General features: G+C 37.1%; 1 protein-coding gene across 10 annotated transcripts in view; it reads left to right on the top strand.

The window, feature by feature from the left end:
- zmp:0000001200 (dedicator of cytokinesis protein 9) overlaps positions 1-21168 on the top strand; it is a 122964-nt gene extending 101796 nt beyond the window's left edge. For all 10 annotated transcript variants that reach the window (XM_049484899.1, XM_049484896.1, XM_022680313.2 and 7 more), the window contains 20 exons: positions 425-558; positions 3854-3968; positions 4117-4183; positions 4281-4328; positions 6447-6580; positions 8407-8522; positions 8615-8752; positions 8900-9082; positions 9334-9447; positions 10228-10443; positions 10564-10621; positions 11467-11573; positions 12981-13103; positions 13195-13308; positions 15830-15976; positions 16086-16296; positions 17823-18013; positions 18869-18969; positions 19067-19205; positions 20149-21168. In XM_049484899.1, coding sequence (XP_049340856.1) covers positions 425-558; positions 3854-3968; positions 4117-4183; positions 4281-4328; positions 6447-6580; positions 8407-8522; positions 8615-8752; positions 8900-9082; positions 9334-9447; positions 10228-10443; positions 10564-10621; positions 11467-11573; positions 12981-13103; positions 13195-13308; positions 15830-15976; positions 16086-16296; positions 17823-18013; positions 18869-18969; positions 19067-19205; positions 20149-20274 — 2582 coding nt within the window. In that variant the 3' untranslated portion in view covers positions 20275-21168. The remainder of the gene's footprint in view (positions 1-424; positions 559-3853; positions 3969-4116; positions 4184-4280; positions 4329-6446; positions 6581-8406; positions 8523-8614; positions 8753-8899; positions 9083-9333; positions 9448-10227; positions 10444-10563; positions 10622-11466; positions 11574-12980; positions 13104-13194; positions 13309-15829; positions 15977-16085; positions 16297-17822; positions 18014-18868; positions 18970-19066; positions 19206-20148) is intronic.
- The last annotated feature ends 663 nt before the right edge of the window (positions 21169-21831 follow it).

The raw sequence follows: 21831 nt of genomic DNA, 5'->3' as shown, positions 1-21831 counted from the left end.
TGGATTGTATATGTGAAGTGTATTATTGTGATTATACCACAGTTCCATTATCGCTGTTTATTGAAAGATTTGGAGTTAAAGGAGATGAGAAAATCCGATCTGTTTGGTTATTAAAACCCCTTTAGTTAAATAGTTCCATTGGTGCTCTGTTTGTAGCTGCGCTCTTTGTAGCTGGTCTGTTTGGCTTGTAAGTGCTGCATCGTTGCTGGGTTACCTGTATGTTAAGAAGTTATACATGAAGAGCTTATAGATTATAGGTAAATTCTCCTTACTTAATCAAATCAACTTTATAAGTAGCTGATAAGTGTCTGATAATATTGTATAGAGTATACCATACATGTAACATATATCACACAAGTAGTAAGGTATATTAACGTGAAAATTCAGTGAATCTCTGCATAACTGAAACGTTTGTCTTATCCAGCCACTCCACACATGTCCTCCACTCCGAATGTAAGCTCCGTCCGACACTCTGACTCCCGTGGCTCTCTCATCAGCACCGACTCAGGAAACAGCCTATCAGAGCGCAACAATGACAAGCACCATGCCCTAGACAAGGTAATGTTCAGCCATATATTCCATCTCTGATTACATGCTGTCTTGTAGTGTATGTGATCATCATTAATTTATATCATTTTTATCACTTGCTTGATTGTCCATTTTTTACATTAATGCTGGACTGTTACCATATTGTTTTGCTGTGAGAAGTGAGATGCCTGTTGTATTTTTTGAGAATGAAGATCAGTAGGATTCTAGGAGGGAGGAGAGAGAAAGGGAATATGTTTTTAATTTGTACATTGAGTGTGAATGTGTGCGTAAGAGAGAGAGGGAGCTTGAGAGAGTGATGTGTGCTAACCCATGGTCGTGTGGTTGCCTCCTGCTCTCCTGGCTGTCAGCAGAAGCCATTTGTGCGCCGTCACTCCGCCAGCATGCTGCATTCCTCAGAGTGTGAGGACACAGCGCTGTCCACGCGGGCCAAGCGCCAGACCATGGACTTCTCCCTGCTCTCTGCCCCCTCTTTCAGCCATCTAACTGCTCCCAGCAGCACTGCACAAGTACTACACCACCTGACCCCCAACTCACACTGCTGTTTAACCCAGAGAGCCCCAGCCCAGAGTGACAGAGTGTGTGTGTGTGGTTTTTCAGATGCTTTGCTTTGTGCTTTGTCTCCTTTGCCAGGAGTGTGTGATGAGCTGGAACTGCATGAGAAAATTTCTGTGTTCTTTTTGAAGTTCCAGCATGCAGTCATTTTTAATTTACTGTCATCTCTCTTTATTCTTATCTTTTTTTTCTATTTCTATTTCCAAAGAAGCAGCACAGTGTTAATGGAAAAATAAGTAGATATGCTTTCCTTACACAAAACTGATTTGTTAAAGTATTATGAAAAATATAAAATCAATCAACTATATCTTAAAAAAAGAAACACAGCTTGATTGACTTTACACAATTGAATTTACTGATTTAATTTAATTTAATTGAAAAACAAAATGGGACTATTTGATTTTAAATTGGTCATTGTGGTATTAGAAGCAGTTAAATCAGGGTCTACTTCTGATACTTAATTGTGTGTGCCATAGACTGTATATAGCTGGACAGAGCATCGTCTCTCAAAAGTGAAGCCACCACAGGTCGGGCGCCCCCTGCTGTTCGGTTTCAGAAAGCCGTGTAACCCCACCCATTCCCATAGGTTTCAATAGCAAAACAGACAACTTTCAATCACATTTTTTTTCTAATATACTGTAATTCTACCTCCTTTATTGAAATGTAACAGCTAGTGTAACCTCTGCTTATATTGTAAATTTTTTATATCCCTACAGAATTCATTTTTTAAAACGTTATTCAGCTCTATTCAAAAAAGGTGGGGTTATTGTAAAAGGGCTGCTTATGGGCGGGACCAATAACAGACCGTCCGCTCCGCTCCACCCCGCTCTGCAACCTGTGACCGCGAGGCAGCCCTCAGGGGCGGGGTTATTCAAATGAGTAGGTTGCTTTCCACAGTCTTTCTCCCTCCGCTGGCCTCTACTGCGCTGGCCTCTACTGGCGGAAGATTTTGGCTTCATTTTCATTGAATGAATGGGAATGGCGACACGGCGTCCATCTTTTTTTTACAATCTCTGGTGTGTTTAAGTGTCTGCCAGTACCAATATCCAATATATATTTTGGCATTGTTAGGGTTCTGTCTAACCTTCTGTCTAATCTAACTAAACCTAACTTTTTAATAGTTTATTAGCAACAAAATATATATAAACTGCCATCGTCTACAAATAAGATAGCATAGTAGTACTAAAGTTAATTTTAGAGCAAAGGAAAAGAAAACATTTACCATATTTTTCACACTATAAGGCGCATCGGATTATAAGGCACACTATCCAAAAAACGTCTATTTTCATACACAAGGCACATTATTTTTAAAGTCAAGTGAGCGCTGGATGTTAATCTAGACAGATTTCGCTCCCGAAAACTGTTTATTTGGGTGAGTAAAGAGCTTCCGTTTATCTATAGTAAGCTTAGATTTGCAGATTTCCACTAAAGTTAGCCAGACAGAGCTGAGTGTTCTGGTAAGCCAGGGTGATATTAGCTAGCGGTTCGTCCCACGTAGCTTGTTTAAACACGGTAAACGGGAAGGCTACAGTCTGATATTCTCACCTCTGAACGGCAAAAGAGCTAACAAGCGCTTAGCACGGTTAGCGGGTAATGCTGTTGCTTCACCAACAGTGTTAGTCGGGATTAGCAGCAGGCTACAGGCCGATAATACTTACCTCTAAATGTCAAAAGAGCTAACTAGCGTTTAGCTGGTTAGCAGCTATTGCTAATACTGCTCCAGTCTCGAGTCTCTGTGCTGGAGAAGTAAACTATAGAACTAAACTATAACGCAGATTTAGTGGCTTTACTGCTCCTTACAACCTGACTGATAGAATTTATATTAGAATCAGGGGGAAATTAAAGGTGTGAAATTTATACTAAGAAAAATACGATCACAAAGTACCTGAAAAAAAAGACTGTTGAATATTTCAGATATTTGAAGAGGTGAAGTCAAAGCCTTAAACTTTCCACACTGACAGTCTTTGAGCTTTTTGTTTTTTAAGCTCTTATGTGCTGCTGGCAAAGGAAGCTGGTGTGTTTCTCTGCCAATCCTGTGTTATGGTAGACACATTAGCACTGACTGCTATTGCTGCTCACTGCTCTAGAATGCTTTCAGAGCTGTAGACATTCACCACTGCAAGTCTCTCTTATTTCAGCCCTCGGGATCCTGCAGCTCTGCTTTGTATAAGGTGTCCTCAGTAAAATTGGAAGAGGAAAATGTGTTATTAATAGTGAAGGGCTGGCTGATCTGATCTGTTAGCTGTGAATGATCAGATATTGTCAGTATACTGTACTCAGATGAACCAACACATTTCTATGTTGTTAACTTTTTTTGTATCGTATTAAAATGATAAAGTCAAAATAGTAGATTTAATTATTTATTTTCTGAACCAGAAATGATAACTGCTGATCACACTAAGTTCAATGACTAGTGAACAACTGACTAGCCTTAGGCTAGTATTACCACCTATGTGGTATATCAGTAGGGCTATAGTACAGTAAGTAAATATAATATATTTGTTTGTTGATAAGAGTGTTTCTGATATGAGGATGCTTAATGCAAATCAGGCCTGTTTGAGTGTGTAAACAGTGTGATCTAGTATAGCACTTCAGCTTTTAGAAAAAAACTGGACATCGTTATCTTGTTTTTATTATGCTTATTTTCTTGACTCATATAAAGTGTGTAAGCATGCTTTTTTGTGGCAGTGATGAGAAACAAATAAAGCATCTCTTCTTTTTCTCTCTCTAACTCTTGATATGTGAAATGCAGTGTAATGTGGCTGCAGCTCTAGGCGGATCCCTCCTGCGCTGTGATAAACTGGAGCAGTCTGAAGTGAAGAGCCTGTTGATGTGTTTCTTACACGTTCTCAAAAGCATGTCCGAAGGTAAACTCACTCACTCACACATTCACTCACTCACTCATAGCACAACACTAAGGAAGCTGAGCCTTCTTCATCAAGTAATATTCCTAAGAGCTGAATCAATATGAATATAAATGACAGCGTAATGACTCTTTCCTGATCTTCCCATCAGATGCACTCTTCACCTACTGGAATAAAGCTTCATCTGGAGATCTGATGGACTTCTTCACTTTGTTAGAGTATGTGCTGCATCATCATATGAAAAGTAAACAAAATGTTTGCGTGATTTAAGTGTTTCAGATCAGATGTATAAATCTCATTTTGCTCTTTTTGCAGATTGTGTCTTCACCAGTTCAGGTATATGGGGAAAAGATACATTGCCAGGTAATGTATTTGTTCACCTCCGTTGTTTTTCAAATAAATGTGTTGTGTAACCATAGTAAATAAAACAATGACACTTTTTTTTTAAATGACACATTTAACATATAATCATGTGGAAACATGGGGACATTTGATATTTGTTTAAACAATATTAAGAGATAGAGGTAATAAAAATACTAGTGCATCTCAAAAATGTAATGCCATTGAAAAGTTATTGATGATTAGCCAATTAAAAAACAAAAATCAGTATCTCAGAAAATGTAAATGTTATATAAGATCAATTGATACTTTTGGCAGTGTGGGCAGTGTGCCAAGTCCTGCTGAAAAATGAAATCCGTATCTCCATAAAAGTTGTCAGCAGACGGAAGCACAAAGTGCTGTAAGATTTTCCAAGAAAACACTGGATTGACTTTGGACTTATATATAACAGAGTGGACCAACACCAGCAAATGACATGACTCTCCAAACCATCACTGATCATCAGTAAATTTTATTTGGAAATCAAGGGAGCAGAGTCTGGAGGAAGAGTGGAGAGAAACACAATCCAAGCTGCTTGAGGTCTAGTGTGAAGTTTCCACAATCAGTGATGGTTTGGAGAAACACGTCATCTGCTGGTGTTGATCCACTGTGTTATATCAAGTCCAATTATTAAATATAATATATGCTAAATAATAAATATTTGGTCTATCTCTCAGTATTGTTACAACAAAGATTACATTTCCATATGTTGAAACATGTGAAATATAAAGGTTTTTATAATGAGGTGTCCTATTTTCTCAACTTCATAATATTTCTCTTAGGGTATGAGATAGTAAAATATATGGTTAATATGTTCTGAAATGTTTTCCTCCCACAAGTACAAATAAATACCCAGCTCCAGTGTTTACAACAAGCAGTCAGCACAGATACCTGTAGATAAATAAAAAAAAGTAATAGTTAAATAATTGCCTCATGATCTGTATGTCTTGGTGGGTGAGCTTTTCTGGAACTGGGGTGATGGTTGTCTCTAACCATTTGAATTGTGTCTCTTGATTTATGAACATGCTGCGAGTTTATACACACGCACACTCTCACACACATACGCATATACACACGGCTCCCGCTTCTGCTGGGGTAAGACTGGACATACCTATCTAACTGCTCTGCATCTGCATGTGCTTTCCTAACTTCATCATGCTGTCTGACATCACCCACATGAGCAGAACTGCTGTGTGTGTGTGTCTTTCTGTATCTCGCTCATGATGTGCATGATGTAGCCTGTGCTGATGCTGTTTGCTCTGTGGTTTTGAGGCTTGCTTGTAGATGTTTGCATGCTTGGGCATCTTCTCTGGAGCTTTGCAGTTATTCCATAGTGACATCTGCTGCTGATCAGTGTTAAGATCACTGTGTTAAGACCACATCAGGTATACTGTATTATACTGTTGGCATAGGAATTGTAGCAATCGGTCATTTTAGAGGGGCGTAATGAGACGAATTTGACAATTTATTTATTTTTCTTTTTTATTGAATTATGTTTTTGAAATTGTCTATCTTAAAAAATATATAATATAATATATTCTCCAAAATTATACGTGTATGTCATAGATATACATAGATTTTAGTTCTAACAAATATAAATATTAAAGTTCATTATATTAGAAAACAATATAAAATAAACTGAAACGTTGGCAAGTTTGGTGTATAACACCAATTTTTTTCTGGGTTATTATAATTTCTATATCTACACATATATTGGTAATTCATATGTAAACAAAATAATCAGAAATATTAAGATTATTCAGCAGTATTTATAACAGTTAAAAAAAGACATAATGACCTAATAAATCTAAAATGTCTAATGCCTCCAAAAACACATCTCAAAGAATGTTATGACGGTTATTAAGATAATAATTAATAATATGCTGCCTGGTAAATGAGGCAATATTGTATAGTAAGAGTTAGTTATAGTCATTTTCAACAAGACAATGGAAGAGAAATAAAGAGAATGGAGTGTTTTAATAAAAAACAATCAGTTCTTTTTTCTGCCTATAACTCTGTAGTTTACTCCTCTCTCTCTGTGTCCTTCTGTCTGTGGGAGCTGAACTAATGCTGGCTGTACTGATCTGCCCGTTTCCTCTGTAGGAACCAGGAGGCGGGGCCTGTAACACACGAGCGCAAGTCTCAGACTCTGCCTGTGTCCCGCAGTAGAGCCGGAATGATGCACGCTCGCTTACAGCAGCTCAGCAGCCTGGATAACTCTTACACTTTCAACCACAGTGAGTTCAATAACACTCACCTCATTCTTTCATACAAACATCCAGTTCTTCACCCACTTCATCCCATCATCATCATCATCAACACTATCATGAGAATCACCTGTGTCACTGGGATCCCTTTTCTTTGAGACAACCTGGCAGCCCACTCCCCCTGCCTGTTAGATCAGGTTTTGAAATAAAGCAAAGCTTTATAGGTGCTTGGTGAGGCAGAAATCTCCCATAGCCCACATAATAAAGCCAGTCTCTCTGTTTTCAGTGTCAGAAAGATTGCCAGTATACTTGGAATTTCTGTAGATCATGGTAAGAACTGCTCAGTTTGACGGCCAAGCCGATATCAACTCTATAACCCTCCTTTTGATTGCGCTCTTCATAATAACATCATCGGCATGACTGTGATTTCTAAACTACTCTTTGAAAAAAACATGGCAGACACTTTTCTAAAAAATGTGTTAATGGTTCGAAATCACTCAATTAAAAGTTCTTTTGAGGAACTAAATGTGATTCTACAGTATAGATCATAAAGCTATATAAAGACATAATGCACATTATACAGGCTTTCATGTCTAGAAGCTATTTTCACACATGAATTGCGGAAAATGGCGGGCATTTCCTAGAGTTCCTCTTTCTCACACAGCATAGAGCCTGAGATTTCCTGTGTCAGATGTTATCTTAATTCTCATTACAGGAATTGTTTATATAAGGGATTTTCACTCAAACCAATGTTGGAATGCCGTTAAAGTTTTTATTGCTCACTGGTTTTAAAGCACATCTGAAAACTCCCTTACCCCCCAAAGACTGTACCTCACATAACTGCTGCTGCCAGAAAAATAGCCTAAGCTTCCATTACTACTACTACTACTACTACAGGAATTGTTGTTCATGATTTAGGCAAGGGCTGCCTCTGTAGCAAAAAGTACCCACATTAGATTTGTCATCAACTCTCCCACCCGGAAAATGACCTGCGTTAATTGCGTATAGTATGTTAAGGAGGAGCAACACAAAGGAGCAATGCTTACAGTGAAGGCTGCTGACTTGTAATGAACCTGTTCTACACACCTTCTACATCCATCTACTCATATCATCTTTTTACTCATATCGTCTCTTTATACCTTTGCATTGTATTATTTTCTGCTATGTTTAAAAAAATTGGGTAACACTATAGTGTATGGCACCATTCATAAAACAACATGATGCTTACATAAGGTTTTGTTTTGAAAACTGATATAAACCTACAGTATTGTGCAAATGTAGTAGGCACCCGAATTTTAAGTAAAGAAAAAGCTGTGCAGTAAGTGTTTTTTAAATACAAACAGCAAAGTTACAAAAAGCAGTGCTTTAACATCACTGTTTTCCTTAAAACATCTCCTAATCTCTCCTCATCCAAGTTTAGTAGTGTTATTTCTTGTTCTCAACATATCAACACCATTTTGGTAAATCAAAACTTACTGTTAAATCAGGTGAGCTGCTGATGGAACTGAAGACGCATCCAGGAGGGCATTCAGGAGAAATGTGGATCTAAACTTTGTTCTACAACTTTGTTACTTTTTATTGTATTTCTGTTTATTTTTATCTGTTTAATTTGCTTAGGTGCCTAAAACTTTTGCACAGTACCGTACATCAAACAGTTATAAAGGCTTATTGCAAAAGGCTGCAGTTGTTGCATACAGCTATATGAATTGTGCTCCTACAGTAGTGCTACCAAAATACGTGTGCACTAATTCCATGCAAACATGTTCATGATGTACCTGAGATGAAACAGATATAACAGACTTACATTTGGAATGAATTAAGAGCTTTCTTACAGCTCAGTCTTTTGTATTTTTAAGCATACAGCCATTCAGATGCAGATGTGCTGAACCAGTCACTACTGGAGGCGAACATCGCTACTGAGGTGTGTTTGACTGTGCTGGACACACTAAGCGTCTTCATCATGGGATTTAAGGTATTACCGCAAAAATATTCTCAGTATAGTTTCTTCATATCTCATCTCTGTATTTGCCCAATTCTTAATCTCTCTCTCTCACACTCTTTCAGACCCAGCTGAGCTTGGATTATGGCCATAACCCACTAATGAAGAAAGTGTTTGCGGTCCACCTGTGCTTCCTGCAAATCAACCAGTCAGAGACCGCCCTCAAGCAGGTCTTCACTTTCCTGCGCACCTTCATCTACAAGGTAAACATTCCCTCAGGTGTGATCACTCATTTTTGTGATAAAACTCACATGGTCATTTAATGGCCACTAATCCATAATAATCAATTTTCTTTAGTTGGAAAATATAAACAATTATTAACCCAAAGCTTTGTCTTTTTTTGCTGTTAGTTCCCGTGCACGTTTTTCGAGGGCCGTGCAGACATGTGTGCTTCCTTCTGTTACGAGATCTTGAAGTGTTGTAACTCCAAACTCAGCTCCATCCGAAGTGATGCAGCCCACCTGCTCTACTTCCTGATGAAGAGCAACTTTGACTACACTGGCCGGAAGTCCTTCGTCCGCACCCACCTACAGGTCACACATAGCACTCCTACTGAACAGCCTGCTAACAGACATTAAAGACCTTGTTAAATGTTGACTATAAAACATACAAATGAATATACTTTATAATAATTAGTATATTGTCACTGCCATATATATTTGCAAATTTTTGACATCATTTTAATCTGACAGTTCTTAATGAATGACACAAAAGATTTTTGAGTTGGAAAAGTGATCTGTAATGCTGTGTGGAAAATATATTTTATTTTTTCATCTCTCCTCAGGTTGTGATTGCAGTCAGTAAGTTGATTGCTGACGTCATTGGGATTGGTGGGACACGGTTTCAGCAGTCACTTTCCATCATCAATAACTGTGCCAACAGTGACAAGACCATTAAAGTTAGTAATCTACAGTTTCTTTTTTGCCTTGTTTGAGTCTGGTAGTTGTTTGTTACGTTGATCAGTGGATAATAGAAATTATCCAAAATGACCTGAAACAATTTTTACATCAAGTTGTTCTCTTCAGTAATGTTTCCCTTTTGGGGACACAATGTTTTTGCATGATAGCCATGATATACAGCTCTGGAAAAAAAATAAGAGACCACTTAGAATTTTGAGTTTCTTTGATCTTACCAAATTGAAAACCTCTGGAAAATAATCAAGAGGAAGATGGATAATCACAAGCCATCAAACCACCAAGCTGAACGGTTTGTATTTTTGCACCAGGAGTGGCATGAAGTGATCCAAAAGCAGTGTGTAAGACTGGTGGAGGAGAACATGCCAAGATGCATGAAAAATGTGATTAAAAACCAGAATATTAATTTCTGAAACTTTATAAATATATGAATGTTTTCTTTACATTATTTGAGGTCTGAAAACTGCATCTTTTTTGTTATTTCAGATGCAAATAAATGCTCTAAATAACAATACTTTTTATTTGGAATTTGGGAGAAATGTTGTCCGTAGTTTATAGAATAAAACAACAATATTCATTTTACTTAAACATATACCAATAAATAGCAAAATCAGAGAAACTGATTCAGAAACTGACATAGTCTCTTAATTTTTTCCAGAGCTGTATATTTCTTTTTTTATACAGTATGCATACATTCATTTTGAATCTTATCATGGAAATCACACATGTATGAAAATAATCGGGTGCCCATAACATTTTTGCAGAACACAGCATTCCCATCCGATGTGAAGGACCTGACCAAGCGTATCCGTACAGTTCTGATGGCCACGGCACAGATGAAGGAACATGAGCGAGACCCAGAAATGCTGGTGGATCTACAGTACAGCCTGGCCAAATCTTATGCCAGCACACCTGAATTACGCAAGACCTGGCTGGACAGCATGGCCCGCATTCATGTTAAAAATGGGGACCTGTCTGAGGTATGAAAACACACAAAACATACACACACAGACTCACATAAATTATAATGCACATAATCCTGTCCAAACACACACAAGCATAACAATTTGTCTGTACGTGTTTTCTCTGTCTTTCCTCAGGCTGCCATGTGCTATGTGCATGTAGCAGCGCTGGTAGCCGAGTACCTGCGGAGAAAAGGTGAGTTCAATACATACGGTACTACCATTGTTAACCACTGGATGCTGCCAGAGATACTTTTAGTATTTTTTTTGGTATTATGAGTTTTCTATTAGTTCAGTTAAAAAATGCCTCAAATGCAGTCAGAATATGTTAGTTTTTTTGGCACTGAATGCATTCAGCTAAAAATGTAGTACCTACTTAAAGTGTGCAAAATGCTATGCCATAGGTATACATAAGCCCTATCCAGATTATTTTCTTAGGGGGACATCTGTGAAAAATATTTCACACTTCCACTCAGTGATAAAACTCTTGCATTCAGATTCTAATTGAAAAAACAGGAGGACCAGTGAGTTTTTTGGCTTTCTCGGTCACATGACATCACGTTCAGTAGCTCCTCCATTTCCATGAATCCATTACATGGATCTCCATAGAAACGCACGCCCAAAGTGTAATTATGGTGTGTGGCAGTGGACAAATAGCTATTTTATTAAACGCGAGGAGACGAAACTCAGAGATGTGCGTCTGGACGGGAATAAAATTACCGGAGGACCACAGAGTTCAGTAAAAAAAACTGACGTCTGAGAAAAACATGTACGTGGTCGTGGACCCCTTAGAAACTAATCCCGTCCGAATAGGGATTTAGTCGCCTTACAACATATATCAAAATGGCTGTTACTGAGGTAGAGAATATACAATACTTAAGTAGAATTTGAGGTGAAGGTACCTAAGATTTTTGTGTGATCACTTAGTAAGACTGTTACTACAATAAAAAGTATTTGTGTATTTCTAGCAGCTACAAATCTATCTTAATCTAGGAAATAAATGTGTTCAACACTTTGTTTTTGTTTTTTTATTCACTATAGGCATGTTTAAGCAAGGCTGCTCAGCGTTCAGAGTGGTGACTCTAAACATTGAGGAGGAGGCGTCAATGATGGAGGACGTGGGCATGCAGGACGTGCACTTTAACGAGGTCAGAATCTCTCAGTTGCACTGAGCAGTTAGTCACTCTGAAAGCTAGAGTGGCAGCTATAACTCTCATTGTCAATTTAGTTATTATCCCTTCAGTCATTACAGTGAGACTATTACTCTCACATTAGAAACAGTGCTCAACAGCTCGTTCATAAGCCCGTGCACATTAGTCAGACTGATATGAGTGCAGTATAAAACACCTGAGAGATTAAGGCAATACTACTGTAAACGTGCTGGCTTATCTCTCAGCCTTATCTCTGAAAAGTATTGATACTGAATAAGTGCTTGCAGTTTACAGGCTGATAAAACAGTAATCTAAGAATGGCTAATTCTGGGAGATCAGCCACGTATAGGCCACTGTTTGCTTTTGTATAAATCGAGAATTAAATAGCAAACAAATTAAATACTGTTGACTTCAATATGATTACAGTATAAATATGATAAATAATCCTAGATATATAATAGAAGTTATATAATGTTTATTGTCTATATTTGTACTACAAATACACATTTAAGCTGTTAAAGCAATTTTAGTGATTATTGTATGTAAAGATTCAATTAAGATTAAATCCCATAATAATAAATATAATACAACTGTTGTTATATGCAGTCTTTCACAAAGTTGTTTCCTTGTAATCTATGTTTTATAATTTGTTTCTTTGTTACTGTGAGATATAGATTTAAAGATTTCACATTTCTGCATTGCTGATATATTAAACTTTTTTAAAATATAAAACATGTGATGTTTTTCATGCTGTATTTATACTTTAATTATATTGCAGATATATAATATAATATGTATTAGTTGCTACATAAAAAGGTGTGCCCATACAGCCCTATTTCAAGTCCATTACCAAAACCAATGCCGCACTCTATCTGCTGAGACTGTTATCAACCAGATACTATGTTTTCCTCTGATATTAAACTGGTAATAATTAATTTGCCTGAATGCACTTTGCCAAACATTGCCATCTAAATAACATCATGTTCACACTCTGAAACAAATATTCTACTTCCCTGTGAAGTGTAGAATCCTGGCTTGTTGGTTTAAACACATATAGACTTGGGTTCCAGGGTTAAGCATTCTGTGATAGTGTAGGCTAAAGCATTGTTTCAGATAACACATTTTTCTTTCCGATATTGAAACAAGTGATTGACTAGAGATGGAAAGATTGATCGGCTTTGTAAATATATTGACTGATTTTACAAATTGGCCAAAATACACAAATTTAGCCGATCCGATTTGGGGGTTGAAGTTTACACAGCAGCTCAGTTTGGCTCACTGTTGTCTGCCTGGTCGAAGGGAGAAGCATATTTATAGATAAATACAAAAATAAAAGAATAATAATTGGTTTATTTTTATGTCATTATTTTTTTTATGAGCCTGTTGTGTGCTTGTGTGTTTTAGGACGTTCTGATGGAACTGGTAGAAGAGTGTGCTGATGGACTGTGGAAAGCAGAGCGATATGAACTCATCTCTGACATCTACAAACTCATCATACCCATCTATGAGAAACGCAGAGACTTTGAGGTACAGTCATGACGAAGTAAATATGTCATTGATTAAAAATAGCAGTTATTAAGTGTAGATTTAACAGTATTTGCCTTTTCATTTTTGTCAGAAATTGGCTCACCTTTATGAGACGCTACATCGTGCATACAGTAAGGTTGCGGAGGTGATGCACACAGGCAAGCGGCTGCTGGGAACCTACTTCAGAGTGGCTTTCTTTGGGCAGGTAAGGTCATGTCTAAAGAGGAGAGTGAATCATTACCGAAGTTAAAACATAAAGCTCATAGATTATGCTTAAAAATGGGAATATTACATTTTAGAAATTAAACAAAAAGAAAAAGGAGTTTGCATGTTAGCTTTCAGCATCTAATCTCAATGTATCGTCTTGAACATAAGCAATAAGTATGCTATTATTTATTCATAATTTACTGTTTCTGACATCACAGAGCATGAGCACACCATATTGACTGATCCTTTGTTCATTAATGCTGTAATTTCTCTCTGCTTGTGTCCTTTGTTAAAGGCAGCGGTAAGTTTTGCTACAGGTTGGCTGGTTTGAGTTTGCAGTGTTCTACTATTTTCTAATTTGTGGTTTTCTTGCTTTGAGAGAAAAAATATTGTTCATACACTAAATCAAATGAAGTGTTTACAGTTTATATTTAATACTACTGTTTATATACAATCAGCATGGTAAGATTCTTAACACCTACAGAACTCTCATTGTAAGAACACTTACAGCACTATGATGTGTTCTTTACCTCCCACATTTCACTCACAGCTTCTCACTGTAAACTGCCTCTAATGTAACTCACTGCTCTAACATCCCTGCATGGTTAGCTTACAACACTGTCCCAGCTGCTTCTTATGTGTACTCACGTGTATCAGAGCATTCATCCACCACTTCAGCTGTGTGTGCGGTTCAGTTGAGAGCTAAAATATTGGTCTCAGAGTTTGGTGTCTTTACCATGTCTACAGCTATATTTATACACTGTATATTTAAATGTTTGTAGATTGTGTCTGCTCACCCATTGTCACAGGCTCATCATCTACTAATCTGGGGGAAGTCTTAAGACGTGTTGGAGCCTTGCTATGAGACTTAAATTGCATATAGACACAAGAAGACTGGTAAAGTCAGGTACAGGTGTTGGGTTATTAGTTGTGTGTTACAACGGCAACCCCAAACCATCCCAAATGTATTTGATGAAGCTTTATTACTCCGGATTTTAACCCTCTAGCAGAAACTTAGCATTGGACATAAGGACCATGTGTTAGACTGCCAGTGTGTGCATTTAAACACCTAGTGTTCACTAATAAAATGGGCACTTATTAAAATAAAATTAACACTTAATGAGCTCCACATTAATGTACAGTAGAAAACTAAAGATTTATTGAACGATTGAAACTGTTATGCTCCAGCCCTTTGTGAATTCCCATCTTTTCAAGTCTATAAAGCTTCATTTAGTTCATTTAAGATATCTGTTAAGGTAGTTAACCTCCCTAAAATCAACACAGCACAGTGCTAAATTCACATATACCTACCTGCTACACGCATATGCTATATGGCAGTGTCACTGCTGTGTTGAGAATGGCTCATTGGCAACAGTGGTCCTATAGTCAGAGTCTGGCCTATAATAAATGGTACCTCTGACAAATTGTAAGAACAGATCATTTTTTGTTTAAAATTGTACAAACTTTGGGCAGAAAAAAAGTGTTTTGGGGCTCCAAATGGTCCAGCGGGCTAAGCGCTGCCACTATGATAAGTAGATTTCCGGTTCGAATCCTGTTTATGTAGCTTGCCATCAGCTACCAAAGCCCTGAGAGAGCACAATTGGCCTTGCTCTCTCTAGGTGAGTAGATGGCACTCTCACCTCTCTCGTGCTGCTCTCTCCGCAGCCCAAAGCATCTGTGAGCTGATGTATCAGAACCGAGTCGCTGCGCTTTCCTCCAAGCACACTGTGATGCTACTCGACAATGCTATATCAGCAGCAGTTCGAAAAGAGGCGGTGGCTGACTCTACATGTGTTGGAAGAAGCATCACTAGTGATAGGGGGAGTGGGTTGGGTAACTGTCCGTGTAAATTGAGGAGAAAAGGGGGGGGGGGGGGGGGAATAGAAATAAGAAAAAAAAAAACTTACTTTGTACTTTACTGTACATGTTGACCCAGTTAAAAATGCACACACAACAAATCTGGTTGTGTTAGCTTCTAATAAAGGACAGGCTGACTGCATATGGTCAAGCATAAACCAGTTATTCCCAAAATATACTAATTATGGTCTTCCTTTAGGATTTTAGGATAACAGGGATATATCTTTGTCCTTCTGTAGCATCACTTATGTTGTACTCTTTCATTTTTCCGACTTGACTTTATAGCAATACCAATTCACTGACTGTGTGACTGGGATTGCTAAGGTAATATAGTTGATACGAGGAGAATGGCACAAACTTTAGAGCTTCAGATTTAGATTATAGATGGTTATAGTGGAGTTTCAGAAGCTCTGCTCTGCTTTGCTTGCAGTAGTTGTGTCTGTTTTGGTGTTGTCTAGGCATAATTCAAAACATCCAAGTTCGTCCACATCATTAACCTGATGTAGAGCATACAGCTTGTGGATATGTACTGTAGTCTGTCTGTGTGCTGTGTGCTGGTGTTCCATGTTATATTTATATATTTCATTGAAATTATAAAAATGAAATAAACTAAACCATATAAAATAGTCATTGTGACATTATTTGGATTGTGTTGTTCTTAGGGATTCTTTGAAGATGAGGATGGTAAAGAATACATCTACAAAGAGCCAAAATTCACCCCTCTGTCTGAGATCTCCCAGAGACTCCTCAAGCTCTACTCTGAGAAGTTTGGAGCTGAAAATGTCAAGATGATCCAGGACTCTGGCAGGGTGAGAGGCAGTTTCTGGTTGACTCTTATAAATACAAATAATATCCAATTAAGTGCCAGTGCCAGGTGTGTGCTTGTGTTGTTTTAACACTTGTGTCTATCTGCAACAGATCAACCCTAAAGACTTGGACTCAAAGTATGCGTATATACAAGTGACCCATGTCACTCCGTTCTTGGAGGAGAAAGAGCTGGCAGACAGAAAAACAGAGTTTGAGAAAAGTCACAACATCTGCCGCTTCGTCTTCGAGACGCCCTTCACTGTGACGGGCAAAAAGCAGGGGGGCATCGAGGAGCAGTGGAAACGCAGGACTATACTCACAAGTACGTGCCTCTTTCTATAAACACAACTGATTTCTGATCCACTTCGTAAGCCTTTTGACACTCAATCTGGCAGTGGTTTGTTTTTTTACTGATTGAACCAATAAGAGTGTTCCACAATTATATGAAATTTAATAATTAAATCTTACTTTTACTCCCATTACAAGTTAAGGTTTTTCCTTCCTCTGTAAAGTTACCATTTTGGCGATACAAGGTTTTGCATGACAGCAACAATATATGCAGAAGTTTCAGACATCTGTGAGAATTCTGGGAATCTGGGAAGTGTATTTGCTCACTAAACTCTAATATTAGCAGAAATATAAATAACATCAAGACAAAAAGTAATGGCTTTACATCATTATGTTCCTTTAAACATTTATAAAGTTTATTTTCTAAAGAGTGTAGTATTATTATAGTTCACCATCCAAGACCTTGTTTAGCAAATCAGTGCTTAATATTAAAAAGATGGTCTGATAATGGAGCTGAGCATATCCACACACACTGGTTGGGGGTATCCAGCATGCCTGTCTCTCCTCACTGCTGCAAATGACTGAAAATCTCAAAAATTGACCTACGATTTCAATAAAAAGAATTAGAAGCATTATTAGATACATTGCCGCAACAAATAAATATCAGAAACATATAAATCTTACTGGCTTTACTTTTTAAAGTTTTATAGTTGTAGGGCTTAATATGACCATCCTCTTTAAATTATTGTAACGTCACTGAAGATCTTTATTCAGATTCTGATCTTAGGTGAGATTTTAACACTTGTTCTTTGTCATACATTAAAATTCTGATCAGGATAGGGTCCTACAGAAGATTTTGAAGAGGAGTAGAACTAAAGAAGAAAAATAAATAAATAAAAAATAACAAAATAGTCAGACAGTAATTATAAAATGGAAGAGGCTATAGTAACTTGAACTCAATCACTGCTTATTCGTCATTTTTTGTACCATGAATAAAAGCAGATCATGTACATATATATTTTATGGTGCATGATGTATCTTAAATTGGTTTCTGTCTTTACACGTGTAAAATGTGTAAGGACCACTGGAAAGACGTACACAATATAAATAAAGCAGAAACTTTATTACTAGGAATGCAATAATAATTTTCCCTCTGTCACTTCCATATACAGAGATTAGATTTTAGCATGTCAGCTGAATACCAAGGCTGTCTGTAATGTTTTATAGTTATATGATCCAACAGACCCCAAAGTCCAGCTCTTATCAATGGACGCCTCTTATCAATAATGATTATTTTTTATTCTGCAGCAGGTGGAAAATGAAGGAGTGGGCTCTATTTGTAAAACGGTGCTTCTCTTCTATTAGGAATACTGGCCTGAGTTTATTATAATGTATTTTATATAAGTTTTGATTAATACATCCTGTTGGTTTAGGCATCCTGTGACACACTATAGAAACACATTTTCCAAATCTGTTCTTTAGACTTTCATAATTTTGACACATTAGCAGTTTTTGTCTTTTTAACATATAAATAACTGAATCTCTCTTTCTCTCACTCAGCCACACACTTTTTCCCATACGTAAAGAAGCGCATAGCAGTGATGTACCAGCACCACACGGACCTGAACCCCATAGAGGTGGCCATTGATGAGATGAGTAAGAAGGTGGCTGAGCTGCGGCAGCTGTGTGCCAGCAGTGAGGTGGACATGATCAAACTCCAGCTCAAACTGCAGGGCAGCATCAGTGTACAGGTAAACACAGACAGTGTAGCTTTTTACTTAGCTCTGGTAAAATTAATAGACTTTAAAATGATCAGTATCTTGGATTTTACTATTTATAGGTATATATTTGAGTAATATGAAAATTGTTGTTTTATTCTAAAAACTGCTAACAACATTTCTCCCAAATTCCCACCAAAATGTTGCCATTTATACAATATTTTTTGTCTAAGGGACCTCAAATAATGCAAAGAAAACAAGTTCATAGTCATTCAGTAACAATATGAATGCTTTAAGAGTTCAGAAATCAATATTTGGTGGAATAACCCTGACCCTAACCCTTTAATTACAGCTTTCAAGCATCTTGGCATGCTCTCCACTGGTCTTTCACATGGTTCTTGGGTGACCTCATGCCACTCCTGATTAAATATTCAAGCAGTTCAGTTTTGTTTGATGGCTTGTGTGTAACCCCATTGAAAAATTCTGAAATGTAATCAAGAGGACGATTGATACTCACAAGCCATCAAACAAATCTGAACTGCTTACATTTTTGCATTTTTTGAACAAGAGGTGGCATAAGGTCACCCAAAAGCAATGTCAAAGACAGGTGCAGACCTGCCAATATGTCCGCATTTTGCTTAACAGCACACATTTTGACCCTTCAAGTACACATGTACAATTCCATAAAACTGTTGTTGTTAAATTACTTAATAACTACTATACATATTTATTATCACTGTCATACAGAAACAGTGTATCGATTTTTTTTTTACTTTATTAGTCTTGTTAAAAAATCATATTTAATTGACCAAAAAATGCTCCAATGCACAGACTTGCATACTGTCAGTGCTGTTAGATTTTTATCAACATACTGTGTTCCTAACCTAGGTGAATGCTGGCCCACTAGCCTACGCCAGAGCTTTCCTAGACGACACCACATCTAAGAGATACCCTGACAACAAAGTCAAACTACTCAAAGAAGTCTTCAGGTAAGTGAGCAGATTGGTTGAATCTATAAACTACAAAAAATAATAATAATAATAATAATAATAATACAATTTCCTGTGTGTTGTGTTGTGTATACAGGCAGTTTGTGGAAGCATGTGGTCATGGTCTCGGCATTAATGAAAGACTGATAAAAGAGGACCAGCAGGAGTATCATGATGAGATGAAGGCCAACTACAGAGATCTCACCAGGGAACTCTCCGCCATTATGCATGAGCCAGTACGTCCTACAGATTTACAAAATGCATTTGCCTCATATATTAAACATAATTACATACAGTACTGTGCAAAAGTCTTAGGGCAATAAGTCTAATAGTTTGGACGTATCAATTTGGCCTGAACTAAAATAGCCCATAAACTATCATTAAGAGCCCAAGCTCGATTTAAACCTGACTTTTTTTTCTTTTTGACTGAGATATGTTCAGAATGATGTTAATAAATTGTGTTAATGAATTATGTTAATGCAACACCAGAAAAAGCATAGGCCTACTATTTGAGAAAACTTAAGAATGGAACTTGATTGAAACACAGATGATCCACAGGCCTAAACATTGACAAAATAGACTACAATTTGTTTTTCTGAATGACTTTCCTCTACACTAATATAATTTAACAAGGCTTAAGAATATTAAATATTTGTATATTAAGCTCCTAATTGCAAATATGCAAAAAAAAAAATCATTATACTGCAAAAAGCCATGAATAGTAACATTTACATGCAAAATAAACCAAGATAACATTGGATATTCTTTAAATACTCATGGCCAAACAACATGTATTCTAGTAAAATTAAATTAAGTAGGCAGTAGCTGTCTATGAGCCCTGTGAAGTCGACATACTAAACATAAATATATAGACTGCCTGCTCCGTGCAAATGGTTAAACCAATACAGATATTATATACCACATTTTGCACAGTACTGTATTTTTGCTGTATATATTATGTGATGAATGATGTTACTGTTTTATTGCCATGTTTAGTGTTTATCAATTAATTGATTATTTAATTTAAATGACCTGTTCTTTTTTCCTTCTGCTTACATGACCAGCTTGGATGGTAATAAAGATGTGATTGTTGTTTCCAACACGTCTTTATGAATTACTATATAAGTGCCATTATTATTATAACAAAACACTAAAACCCCTCCCTCTGTCTCTCTACAGATCAATCCAGTGGAAGATGCTATGAAGAGCACGCTGCCTGACTCGCTGCACATCTTCAACGCTATCAGTGGCACTCCCACTGGAACCAGTATCCAGGGCCTCCCCAGCTCCTCCTCTGTGGTGTGAGCTTCAGCCTGCATTGAATGTGGACCTGCAATGCTTTTTAAATGAGCCCTGCGCTGAGATTTTCACATCTAAACCCCAGACTTTCTGCAGAGGTCTGTGTTTTTTAGGCACTGTAACATTCCAATAGATAAATGAGGAGTTCAGTCTGGCTGGATGTTCACTGTCTTGCCAGCATTTGGAGGTTTATTCTTTGTTGTTTTTGTCTTCTTTTTTTCCAACTCCATTCTGGCTGTGGATCTGAGTTACTGTTTCCTGTGGAGACTTTTTAAGCATATTTTACCCTTTATCAGCCAACTATTTTTTATTATTAATGATTTCTATGTTTCTTTTTATTTTTAAGGTAAAATTCAGAAATACTATATGTACAGAATTCCAATGGTAAATGTCTGACAAATGGTTTGTTTTAGTTCTGCTTCTTTTTCTGAATCCAGCCTTTCTCTTCTGCTTTTATATGAATGAAAAATAAATGTTTTATTTCAACACCACTGAGCTTTAAATGGATAAACTCACAGAGACATTGTTCACCTTAAATCACTGCAATGTCTTAGGGGAAGAGTGATTTTAAAGCCATGATGTAATGTAAGTGTATTATTCTTGTGTGTGTGTATATATAAATTTCTAAACCGAGTGCAATATGTAGCAAGCTGAGCTCTTGCTGTGTTCAATACACTGTAAGAATGGTGTTGATCCTTCTTGCCAAAGAGCGGAGGAGAGGAGCCAGTGAAGGAGCAGACACACTTTACCACATTAGTGTTCTTTCAAATGTTTATCAGATATCTTTTATATTCACAATGGGGATTTTTTTCCAATCTCTATTTAATAAAAAAAACTGTTCTGCTGTATTTAAACTAAAATGTCCTCTAATTCTTTTTAATAAAAGTCACAAATTTTAAACTGTTGTTTGTTTGTTTGTTTTTTTCTACAAGTGAAGTTTTAGTTGTGAGTTGAATATCTGGTTGCACTTTCTATTAATTCACTATTAACAGCCATGCAAAAATCTACCTCCTGGTAAATTTTCTTGGTTCCATATGCTTAAGTGAAGTACTGCTAAATGCTAAAGACATGCTTATCAACTTATTTTGCCAAACCTTGGTTAAGCACTACAATACAGAGTTACATTCATTAATGCCTCCTACCTTTACTTTATGTCTAAAAGCAACGTCTACTTCTCTGGGCTGGACCATCAAACAGTGTAAACCGTTTGTCATCAGATAAATCAGTATTCCAGGTCATTTTTGGATGAAATTGATGCTGTGAGCCCTGGACAAAATACCAAAAGAAGCATCCAGACTGTTAGTAGCAATATAAAACCACCTGCTGCACACATTACATGCCTGTGGAAGAAGGTGTACAAGTACTGGACTAGCCTGACCTGGCCTGCAGCTCTGACCTGTATTTGGATTAAGTGAAGCTGATCTTTAAGGTGTTCTTGTTACATTAATGCTAATTGTCTGTCAATGTGTGTTAATGGCAATAAAATAAAGTAAATGTCCAGAAAATTGTGAGCAGAACAATGTGACGACTACGAACTTGTACTGTTTCACACCAGTTTTTACA

This window comes from Astyanax mexicanus, chromosome 11 (genome assembly GCF_023375975.1).
Source record: "Astyanax mexicanus isolate ESR-SI-001 chromosome 11, AstMex3_surface, whole genome shotgun sequence".
Lineage (NCBI taxonomy): Eukaryota > Metazoa > Chordata > Actinopteri > Characiformes > Acestrorhamphidae > Astyanax > Astyanax mexicanus.
The sequence above is the reverse complement of the archived record's forward strand: the minus strand, read 5'-3'. Positions and strand labels throughout refer to the sequence as shown.